The 12,100-nt window shown below is 38.3% G+C and overlaps 1 protein-coding gene and 1 long non-coding RNA gene across 2 annotated transcripts in view; one reads left to right on the forward strand and one right to left on the reverse strand.

Annotated features, from left to right (window-relative positions):
• Nucleotides 1–1,008: 1,008 nt before the first annotated feature.
• bcap29 (B cell receptor associated protein 29) lies at nt 1,009–4,703 on the reverse strand. The gene is made up of 8 exons (XM_042496674.1): nt 4,545–4,703; nt 3,973–4,079; nt 3,630–3,730; nt 3,374–3,521; nt 2,083–2,218; nt 1,717–1,813; nt 1,481–1,581; nt 1,009–1,378 (listed from the first exon to the last, which is right to left on the reverse strand). Exons 2-8 carry the CDS (start codon nt 4,062–4,064, stop codon nt 1,343–1,345), a joined length of 711 nt encoding a protein of 236 aa, XP_042352608.1. The 5' UTR covers nt 4,065–4,079; nt 4,545–4,703; the 3' UTR covers nt 1,009–1,342.
• Nucleotides 4,704–9,695: 4,992 nt separating this feature from the next.
• Nucleotides 9,696–12,100, forward strand: part of LOC121949995 — a 76,133-nt gene continuing 73,728 nt past the window's right edge. Inside the window, exon 1 of the long non-coding RNA XR_006106309.1 lies at nt 9,696–9,853. This is a non-coding gene — a long non-coding RNA (uncharacterized LOC121949995). The remainder of the gene's footprint in view (nt 9,854–12,100) is intronic.

Here is a 12,100-nt window from a genome sequence, read left to right on the forward strand (position 1 = left end):
GCACACAGAGGGGAAACTACTTCTTCCTGCCCAGAAAAAGTCAAGAATAGCTGGGAATTCAAAATGGTTTGTTGAATTTTATGTATTAAAGAAACAGTTCACTTACATCTAAATTGAATTCGTTAAGAAAACTTTCTCACATGTGAGCATACCCCTATGTGGATGTTGACTGAATTTTCGTTTAAAGGTGCAATTCAGTCTTAAACCTGAGAGGCAGTAATCTGTAGCAGAGCTGCAGAGCTTTATTTTACATTTGTGTGGTGTCACTTGGTTACGCTGTAATTGGTAAGACTATTTATGTTTTAAACTAAACTATAAACAGGGCTGTAAGTCGTTGAAATGTCAGTATTTAAAGTGGGCATGGGAAGTGGAGACTTAATGGTAAATTAAAGCTATGCCTGCTTGTGTACCTGCAGCAGCGACATAAATCAGTGTCCCACTTGGGCCAGCCTTGACCAGTCTGGACACACCACTGACCACCACGTGACTGCATGTACAGCAAAAGTGCCAACTGCACGTTCCAATTACAAAATATAATCTCTTGTTGCACACTCAAATCCAGCCAAAAAAGCTGTGGTTAAGTCAACTACTATACTGCAGTTAAGCCAGTTTTTAGATTTTTGACAGACATTCACTCTGGACCGAGCAGCTTCTTGTTAGTTTCAATTTCACCTGATGTTGGCAGTAGGGGAACAGTCAGTTCACTTCTCAGCCCTCCTATTAACTGCTTGGGGCTGACATGGACCCTCAGTTACATTATGAATGGAACCATGTGTTTACAGCTGTCCAATGCAGAAAGGATGTTCAAGCCTTCAAGGTATAGTGTGTATGCATTACTCATTATGGAGGAGGACTCTATTGTGGTGGAAATCTTTGAGTAAAGTGTTGCATAATATCTGCAGTGACATTACATTCAGCATAATTCATTTCTGGGATGTTGTCAGGTATTAATCACTATTAAATGTTAGCATTAGCAAAAAGTGTGAACCTCCTGGGACAAAATTTACATTCATTTATATCCTTTTAATTCTTACAGGTAACAGGCAAAAACACAAGTATTGCATTGGTGATAAAGACTTTGGTGAGAAGAGGTTTACAGCATTTGAAAACTTGGCATGCTGTTGTTTATCCGATACACTGTTGTCTACCTCTTGTTTGATCCCGTCAAATAAAAAAAGTGCCTCGGTTCAAACTTCAAAGAAAAATGAAAGTTGTAAAAGATAATTCAAACATTGCCTCTGGTGGCTCACTGCATGCAGCACTCAGTTCTTGTGTAATGAGAAGAAAAGGTATCCATTTGCAGAGGAGAAACCTGGAAACAAAAGTTTCTGTGTTCATGCAGTTACTGATCCTTTTTGTCTGCAGGACTCTGGAGATTCTGTGGATTAAAAACACAATTTCCAGTATAATACACAGTCTGTATTTGTGATTTGCATGCACAGAAACAGTACATCTCTGTTTGTGAACGTGTCTGCTTTACCTGTAGTTGATGATGTTCCGTCAATAGTCTGTCGTATTCTTGTGCCAGACCTTTGGCCTGCCTCCTCATGGCCTCCACCTCAGCATGAGACTTGCGCACAGCTTCACATGCAAACAAAACTACATATGTAAAATGCTTTATACATCATCAGTGCCCCTTAAAATTAACTTAGTATAAGAATGTTCCTTTGGTATAACTGCAGATCATAATGCATGAAGGAGGTGATGATTACTCACCATCCTCAGCAGCCTTCACTTGATCTGCCAGTTTCTCAGCCTCCAGCTTCAATTGCTGGTTTTTTGCTGACATGGATTTTTCCTCGTCCAGGAGAGCCTGAGCACAAAGGATTCGCCTTAAAGTCCAACAGCAGACAATAGAGCACATGCAAAGTACAAATCACAGAGACAGTACTCTCTGTAGAATATATAGTGTGTTGATGCCTACATGCTTTCAAAGTTGGAGATGAGTCACAAATGTTTTGAAAGTTGACTATAAACTGCAGTAAGATAGTACATGTTGGGGAAAAAAAGAAAAGGAAAAGCGTTAAGACTTTAAGACAAAAGTTAGTTTTGACTCCAGTCACCAGACTGATTCAGTCTCACTTGTTTGAGCATCAGGTTGTCCTCTTGGTGCTGCTTGCCTGCTTTGACAGCACTGTCCATCTGTGCCTGAAGACCTGCACTGTTCTCCATGGTTACAGCAACCTCATTTAGCAAGGTCACAACCCGACGCATTATACTGTGAGGGAGGACAGGAAAAAATGAGAACAGCAACAAAAAAACCCCAAAAGAAAACAGGACGTTAAAAAAAGTGTAGTAGACTGAGCCAGTAATTATAATACATATTTAAACATGCTAAACATCAGAACACAGCTCACAGGTAGCCTATATCCAGCCAACATTAATGTCTTTTTTAATGTTACATTTGTCAAACAGCCCACAAGAAGTCTGAGTTTAGTGTCAATGATTTATCTTGAGCTGTATGAATAATCTATGTAGACAGTACAGCTTCCTTTAATGGCATATGTGCATGACTTACTGTGTCGCTGTACTTGGTTATGGTCAATAATATAAACAGTTTTGGACAGTAACAAAGTACATTTACTTCAGTACTGTAACTTAAGTACAGGTTTTGAGAAGTGATCAGCAGGCGGTTGCATTTGGTTATGCGGTGTTAGTAATGGCTACAAGATTCCCAGCCAGATCACCCATGGCTATACCTCAAGTCCATGGTTGCAGTTTTTGAGATGGAGAATGATTCGTATCATTTTAAATATTTGCTCTGTTTGTCATGCACAAACTTAATCATGGCTTAAGATAATTGCGATCCAATGAATGCATGAGGTATAAATTTTTCCCCTTCAAAAAGTGAAAAGGACAATGGTGGTCCTTTTGACAATTTGTGTTTCCATGTTTCCATTAATATATACTGTATATAAGCTTTTCATTCACAGCAAGTCAGTACATTCAGTGGGTTGTTTTCGAGTCATTAGGTTCTGTAAATGTATTGTGGCAATGTACAACAATGCATTGAGATTTTTTTTTAAGTACTTACTATTTTTATAAGCAAGTACTCCAGTAATATAATTTTTGACATGGCAACTTTCACCTGTACTAGAGTAATATTTGACCAGAAGTATCTTTTACTCAAGAAATAGAGTTGTGTACTTTGTCTACCACTGTATATAAAGTAGCAGGAAATGACTTTTCAAATTTTGAAATTTCTTCTGGGGGTTGGGAGTTACCCTGACAGATCTGGTACCCCCCAGTGTTGACTCCATGGCCTAGGCCTTGATGTGGACAGTAGTGTGGAATGGTAGTGTTCGTCTTTGACTGATGTCCCAAACACATGCTGTTATACTTTGAAATAAATGTGGTAAGAAGTGACACTAACAGCCAGAGGAAGAGAGAGAAGCCTGATATGTAGAGGTTCCTCTGGGCTCTGAACAGCTTCATGTGGACGTTGTCGTACAAATTCGGGTTCACCTTGGCGTCGTGCATGGGCTCAGGACCCGAGTACTTCTGCACCTCACGGACAGCATCTGAAGGTGGACAGGGGACAGAAGCATGTCTGATGCTGACCGGGGGAGACTGACTACATGCAGTCAGTCAGTCAGTGTTAATCACAGTCTGTCACTCAGTTTGCTCACCGAGGAAAAGAACTATAAGAACCATGATCATTGTAAAGAAGCATTTGTTCCAGTATGGAGATAACCAGTTCCATATTCTCCAGCTGAAAACTGAACGCCATCTGCAAAGTGGGTAAAAAGAGCACAGTGACTGTAACATAATATACAGGAGATCTCCCCAGAAAGGACATGCATGCTCTCTGCTGGTGACATGTGTGAAGTGTCGCTTTCATTTTGCTTATTTACATTTGAAAGTCGTGCACAGAACTTATTTTATTGATTCAAGCCACTGCACAGGAAACTGAATACGAGTTGCTGAATGAACTTTTGATCATTTTGTGTGTGTATGTTAAATTTGCGGTACCTCCGTGCTGATATGAAGGGTATACACAAGATGAGATTGACTGCTATCTCTGCATAGAGGAAGAAAGCCACAAATGTCCACTGGAGAGTCATGGTGACGAGGATTCCCTGAAATAAACCAGTTTTATTAGCTGTATAATATATAGAATATATAACAAAGCAGAACTGAAATATTATAAAGCTTTACACTTGGGGTATATCCTTCCATATCCTCCTCTTTCTTCAGTAAATAATAGCATTTACTTCAAATTATTTTAAAATGAATTGGATATGGAAGTCAATAAACAAGCAAAAATACTTCTTTCATCATGTTTATTTTTTACAGTATATACTACTGAGCAATGCTATTCTTTAATGTTGTAGAGAGGCTTTTTGAGCATTTACACAAATGATTCTGCAGGCCCACAAGATAAAACAGACACTCTGTAGCAGGCACTCAAAGCTTATTTCTATTTATAGCCTTTTACCTCTAAATCTATTCTTACTCCTCAGCAATAGTATCATCATCTTGTTTTGTTTAAGAGCTTAAGGTGCTCGATCTATACCAAGCAATAAATAGAATTGTTGGCTTACCAGACAAAGTGGTACGATCAGAAGAATGGGAAAGTCCAGACACGCATGCGCTCACACACACTCACAACAGCTGCTGGTGAGCATTTGAGCAGCCACAGCCCTAAATAAAACTCTGCCGGCTGATTGACATCATTAGTCAGCCACTTTGGATTTGTTAAAGTTTCACAACCTAACTGGACTAAACTGAACTAAAGCATTGTTTTCAGTCTAATGAATGACTGTAAGATCTGTCTTTTTAAAGTCTTTCTGCACCGGTTCTTATTCCTGGTGTGTGAGCGTGTTTGCTTCTCACATTTCATGTCATGGTACAAAAATAGGCGTGTGAGGGAGGGACACCCAGTCTCTTTATTGAAATAATAAATAAAACTTGTTATTTAGCCCCAAACCTCTAAATTAAACAAGCCAACTCAGTGTTCCCTTTATCTTTCTGTTTGTTTGTTTATTCATTTATTTATTTATTTATTTATTACAGTTTTTCTTGTATTTATCATTACTTAAAAGCATTATTCACATGGATATCTTTAGTTAGGTACCTATAAGAGTGAACTACTTTTTCAATAATAAATAATAATAATAATAATAATAATAATAATAATAATAATAATAAATAATAAATTAATTATTGATTATTTATCAAAATAATTTGATAATAAGAATTTAATAACAACAATTTTAATAATAATTTTAAACAAAAGAGAGATGTTTTGGGGAAATATGCTACAAACAGCTACACTCAGTATTCCAAGACAGTATTTTGTTTTTATTTTTTATTTTTTTTGCAGATGTTGGAAGTAGAAGCCCAAAAAGAAGTTTAGCCCACTTAAATATGATTTTGTCCAACGATATAGACACTAATTCTGTGTAAATCTCACATCAAAAAGCATTTACTTTTGGAGAGGCCCAAAACTAGTGGTAGTGGTTGGCCTCTTGTAGCAGCAGCTGAAAGGGCCTTGGTAGAAAGACTTATGAGCAGGTATAACAACAGAAATCCACTAAGACTTCCTGTCAAACACTTACCATGTGGTTGAGCAGACTCAGTATTTTTATGTAAATTTGGATATACCGATTTTTCTGTGTGCGCATTTAATGCACAGGATAGACCAAACAAAGGTCCACAAGGGGGCGATCTTATCTAATATCATAATATAGCTTTTGCACAGAGACAGGAAGCAGGAAGTCTTGTATGTTTTGCAGTTATTGCCGTGACTATAATCCAAATATTCTCTGTGTGTGTGTCAAGGAGATACAGCCAGCTGACAGTGTGGATAAAGGGCTCAGTTTACACACCAGCTGATTATAAATAGTTGTCACAGAAATAGCAGATACAGGCTTATTCCAAAAGCTCATTCATTACGGAAAATACTCAAAAGGACTGCTCTTTTTGCTTCTTTGTGTGCCTTTTAAAAGGGAACACAAACAGCTATTGGCTCCCTCATAAACACATAAATTGCATGGGTGTCGCACATCAGCAGCAGAGGCTCAGGGAATTCTGGAGCGTAATGTTCAGTGTGCTCTTCCTCCTTTTGAATGATGAGGTTTTTTTGGACCAAATTCAGCTCTAAGGACTATTCTGTGTATTTTTTCCCCCCTCCACCGTATTCAGTTTGCAGAGTACATTCACATGGGTTTCTTCCGTGAAAGAGACTGATAGCTGCTCTCCTCTTTGACTGCATGTCTCAGTAGTGTTGAGGAGCAAAATGTTTACAGCTGCACCCTGTGATAGCTTTTTGAGAGTGGCCAAATGACTGTAGCAGAACTGAATGTGCTTTGATTGCTCCCCTCTCCTCGCCATCTCAGAGGTCGCGGCTCCTGAGACTGAAGAGCCATTACAGCAAAATGCCTGCAATAAGCAGATGGCCAGGCTACGGTGATAGTGCGCCTGGTGGAGTGTTGTAACCTGAGAGCTCCATTCATTTTATTTATTGTCTGCATACACATTTGACAGGTACACCAGTCAATGTGACAATGTATTCATGAAGGCTTTCTCAAACATTAGTAATGATTGTTTTCATAGAATTTCGGGTTTTTGTTTTTTTTTCTTTTGATCCAGGGACGTTTGCAAAAACTCCTGCCCTGCTGAGTATTTTTAGGTGTAAAATGGGGTCTACACCCATGGGCAGACTACAAAACACTGGAGCCCTGGGCACAGATACACAATAGGCCCAACCACCTCCCTTATGTAGGAGCAAAACACACTGACTTTGTGGTAGTTTTTCCCCTTTTTTGTTTTCTCTTTGTAGTCATTATGTGTCCATCTGTGGTTGTTTTACCTGTTTTTATAATTAGCGTGTGTCTCTTTATAGTCGTAATGGGTTTTTTTTGTTTGTGGTATTATGTCTCTTTTTGTCTTTTTTTGTTGTTTATTTCCTCTTGTAGTCATTTTGTGTCTCTTTGTGTTTGTTTGTTTTTTCGCATTTTTATAGTTGTTTTGCATCAATTTTCAGTTGCCTGGCATTTCCCTGTGGTCTTTTTGTGTCTCTCTGTGGTCATTTTGAGTCTCTTCCTAGTCAGTACATGTTAATTTGAGTGCCATTTTGCAGATGTAGGCAAAAGGGGCTCCTGATACTTTTGGCCCCCGGGCCTGTGCTCATTGCAATACCCAGCACATTTAGCAACCTAGGAAATGCCTCCCAAAATAATCATTGTCTTTTATATTTATTGTAACTATTATCAACAAGAACACAGGTGATCAACACAAAAAAACTACTTAGCTATCAAACAATACTACAATACTAATAAATTGCAAACAATTAAAATATATTGTACGTGGAAATTTGCAAATTTTGACATTTTTTTTACTGCGCCCTGGACAGACCGTTCCTTTTCTCTTATTTATTTCCCTTTTATGTGTGTGTCTTTATAAAATTTTGCATCAGAGTGGCACCCCAGAGGGCTGCCTATGTCACCTAAGGGAAGATCCACCTGAGAGGTCCATTAAGTAATCCATCCATCCATATCTATGGTTTGCTGTTTGTGCCTAAAATGCCTCCTAAGAGAGGCATCCATAAACTTTTCTCACGTACTTCGGAGCTCCTAGCCCTGTCCCAGAGGGGAAGCACAGATACCATGGAAGGGAAACTCATTTCAGCTGCTTGTATCCTTCGATCTTATCATTTCAGTCACAACCCAAACTTGTGACCATAGCTGAAGGTCGGAACACAAATCGACTTGTAAATTGAGAGCTTTGCCTTCAGGCTTAGGTGCTTTTGTCATTGTAATGACTTGGCATCCAGCACCTTTATGCAATCAGGTGCACCTACTTGTCTGTTTTGGCCTCCATGTTGCCCTCATTTGTGAACAGCTTAGACAACATAGCCATGTGGGCCCTGATGGGTAAGGACCATCATGAGCTCCATATTGGTTATGAACAGTGCCAAAAGCAGATGACCTGCAGGGCACATATGAGCAGACATCCCATGGGTGTCACAAAGGTGTCTTGTTCTGTTTACTTGCAAAAAGCTCATTTAAAGTGTACTTTCCTGCAAAATTAAATATTTTACCACCTTTATGGAAAAATGGTTGATCAAAGCCCAGATCCCCTCCTCTGACATCAAGTCCATGGCCGCACCAAGAGCTTTTGTTTCTGCAGATTTTATAGTTTTTGGTATGTGGGCTTCCATCTTTTTTCTTGATGGTCCATTGGGCTACAGGAAAAGTGTCTGCACACATAGAAGAGCTAACAGTGTGATAATGAAGCACTACTGAGATTCAGATTAGCTAGGCTATTCCTCCAAATCACTCCCCACCATGGTTTTCCAGCATTAGTCTCCAATGATCCCAAATCTCACCTATAGTTTCTGTTAAGTCCGGATACTCCAAGCTACATTTTCATAGCCAACTCACCGTCGAAAATGTCTGTAATGGGGCACCAGCAGCGATGGATGGATTACTGAATGGCTGTTCTGGTCACAGGCCCAGGGCCCAAAGTGTCAGGGGGCCCCTAGCCTTCACTTGCAAACTGTCACTCAGATTTACTTGAACCAAACCAGGATGAGACTAAAAATGACCACAAAAGATGCAAATGAACTGTAGAGAGACACAAAATACCTACAAAAAAGGGAAAACAACCATGAAGAGACAAAAAAAACTTAAAGGAGACACAAAACAGAATCTGTGGGTGCGTCCTCTGGTTACTGGGACACAACCTAAAATCTGGCATATTGTTACAGCTAGGAATCATGGTGCTGATTGTTCACTTTACATGGCAAACCTGAAGGCAGCTTTATAATGACTGAACTAATTTTTTTCTTTTTTGCACATTAGCTTTTTATAGATATAGATCGATCTTTTTTTGCACTTCAGACCATTTTTTTTACTTTAAATAAATCACTTGTATTAAATTAAATTTTAAAATTGGAATACTACACATGTTGAAGTACTGTATTTTTTTTATGGGAGACATTCATGTAAGCCACCTACTTTGTCCTTTGTGATGTAAAATGTTTTTTTTTATTCATATTGCAGTATTCTCAGATGTATCTGGAGTTTGATTAAACACAGTTTCCAAGCAAACAATAAAAAAGATTAAAAAAAAAGAGAGAGACACAAAATGAACAAAAATACCATCAAATTATCTTAAAGACACACAGGGTTATTTCAATATTTCAATGAGACACAACATGAATATCAAGGAGAAACAACTACAAAAAACCCACACACACAAAGAAAGCACAAAGAGAAACAAAATGACTAAAGTAGGAACTAAATTACCTCACAGAGACACAAAAACCACAAGGTCTTTGTGCCTTGCTCCTATGAAAATGTTGGGGCCCTTTGAATACCTAACTTAGCTACATCATGGGGGCCCTTTTCCACCTGGATAAAGCCTTTTTGCTGACTTTATATCTGGTCTCTCTGCAGGATTTATCTTTGACTTTCTCCTTTGCATGATATTCATTTTTGAAACCTCACCGGAGCTAAATGACACAGAAACGTTTTTACTGTTTCTTTATAATGAAAGAATAAAAATAAAAAAACAGCAGTATTTGTAGTTTTAAGTCTAAACGAGCGCTGTAACTCCTTTCCCTGACTGTGGGTGGCGCATGCGTGGAGGTGCAGGTCAGAGGTCACAGGCTGCTGCAGTGACAGGTATTCCAAGATGGACGCAGTCAACCTGTCGGACTTTCGCTGTATCTGCACCCTGAGGACAGTCGCGGATTTCGGGACTTTAATAACTCGTGTAACGCTCTAATAGCGCTCTCTGCTCTGGGAGGACCGAGGTCACGAATGTGGCTTACAGATTGTGGACTGAAAAGACTCTGAGACTCTGAGGACTTTGAGCTACAGTCAGCCGGAGGACGTCCTCACAGGTCAGTGTCTGAGCTGTTTGGTTTCGGTGCTTCTTTACTTCGTCACGTGTTTCAGCATATTATTTAGGTTCATTTACTGTTGAGTAAGTGAGTTTAGTAATTGATTTACTGAACTTAATGTGTAGTTTTGAGGTAACTAAAGAATAAGACTAGTTAGCTGGGTGGACGGTTTAACATGTGCTAATGTTGGCCAACTTCCGCTGCTGACAGAAATATTCTGCAATTTATACTCAAACAAAATTTAAAGACTTTTTTTTTTTTTTTTTTTTAACATATAACGAGTTTAAAACATGTAAGTATCGTTTAGACGCTAACTGCTTTCATCACATCACGCTACAACATGTTATTTTGTTGCCCTTGTTGCCTTTTGATGGATTCAGTTTTCTTCTAATGTCGTGAACTCAGCCGTAAAGTCGTGTCGGTTAGTTCGCTGCAGTGCATTAGTTCATTGTTAACCCTTTGAAACCGGAGCGATTCGGCTTGATTTCATTGAAAAAAAAAAAACCTGGGGCGAAGGAATTGAACAGCTTAACAAGACATGGCCCCAAATCAACAAAATAGTGGAGAAAAAAACCAACCAAGTAGTGACGTAGTAAAATCACCTGAAATTTCGCAAAAAAGGAAAAAACATACAAACAAGTAAATGACCAGAAAAAAAGTACTACATGTAATTTTTTAAAATAAATATTTCATATATATATATATATTACATATTTTGAATAAGCCTATGGAATTATGATAATCACAAATATAATATATTTTTTACCAATTTCTTGCTATTTACTTTCTGCTTTTCCCCATGTTTTTTTAAAAACATGTCCATCCAGCTTTTTAAGTGTAAGACATTTCTAGGAGCAACCATATTTTCCTAAAGTTTGAAGTGGAGCTGGGGCTGGGCGCTAGTGGAGAAAATCCAATTTTTGACCAAATACCTATGTGACATTTTATAGTAAGGTGGACAAATTATGCTTTCACAAAATGTTTACACAGTGAGATTTTTGATAAATAATCATTTATTCAATCAGTAATGTGGATATAATGACCAGCAAAAAGACAAATAATTGAACAGCGACAAAAGTCTGGTTAATTCAGAAAATGACATTACTTTACTGTAATGCAGCCTTTAAAAGGACAACACTTATAACATCCAAAATCTAAGTTCATAGTTCATTTTGTCTTATATATCGATTTATTTTTCAGCCTTAACAAAGAGCACATCTGATATTGGATTTTTGAGGCTGATCGTGATATCGACATTTGAGAGTGAAAAAGGGGAATGGAAATATATTGTCTGACACTCCTTTTTAAAATATGTTGTGACCAACATATGTGTATTACTCACATGTAATTTATTGGTAACAGCAGTGTTAAAAGTAGGAGAGGTTAACAAATAGGCTTAGCCGATCCTTACAGGATGGTAAACAGCGCTCAGTTGTGATTGGTCCATAGCACATGCAGAGAGACTGTCTGTTCTGCACAGTGTCAGTTTGTGAAGTTGATCTTCACAAGACAGGTAACCTGTACGTCCCCACTACTGAAAATAAATACTTCAAGTTATAGCCTAATTATATAATATTATACCATATTATACTTGATATGTGTGCATATTGTACAAAACAAGACAATATGGACAGAGTTGATATTTTTTTACAGTTGAAAAGCAAAACTCTCATGGTTTTCTTTAGGGCAAAGTATGTTAGACCCGATACATTACCATCTCTTTTATCCTTTTGAACTGTAAGAACTAAGAGTTTTCCACATTTTATTTATCTAGGTGGCAACAATTGCAATATTACATCATTTTTTTTACAAACTGTATCCAGTCAGCTCTTGAACAGTGTCTAAACTCTTTAAACCCTTGTTGCAAACTTAAGTTACAGCTAAATACACTCGTGCTTGCCATTAAGTATGTGCATGTTACAATTTGTTCCTTTTGTGTGTTTGTGTAAAAACCTCCTTAGATGTGGAGGATGTGAGCGATTCTGGTTGCATCTGAGTCCAAACTCAAAAGCAGCCCACTTGCAGTGGGTGTTTCAGTTTAAACAATGTGGCTTATTTGGATCATGATATATAGACTGTGCTTGTTGTGTAATGAAATAAGGCCAGATGATGAATTCATAGTATATTGCACTGCCCTTGCTGTACAGTATAGACTGTTTCCCAGCAACGCTATTTCAAGATGTGCGTAGTGCGTGCAGATAGGGGCCAGAAAACAGAGTTTCACAGAGACATACGGTAGAGAGGAGT

This window comes from Plectropomus leopardus, chromosome 11, assembly GCF_008729295.1.
Source record: "Plectropomus leopardus isolate mb chromosome 11, YSFRI_Pleo_2.0, whole genome shotgun sequence".
Classification (NCBI taxonomy): domain Eukaryota; kingdom Metazoa; phylum Chordata; class Actinopteri; order Perciformes; family Serranidae; genus Plectropomus; species Plectropomus leopardus.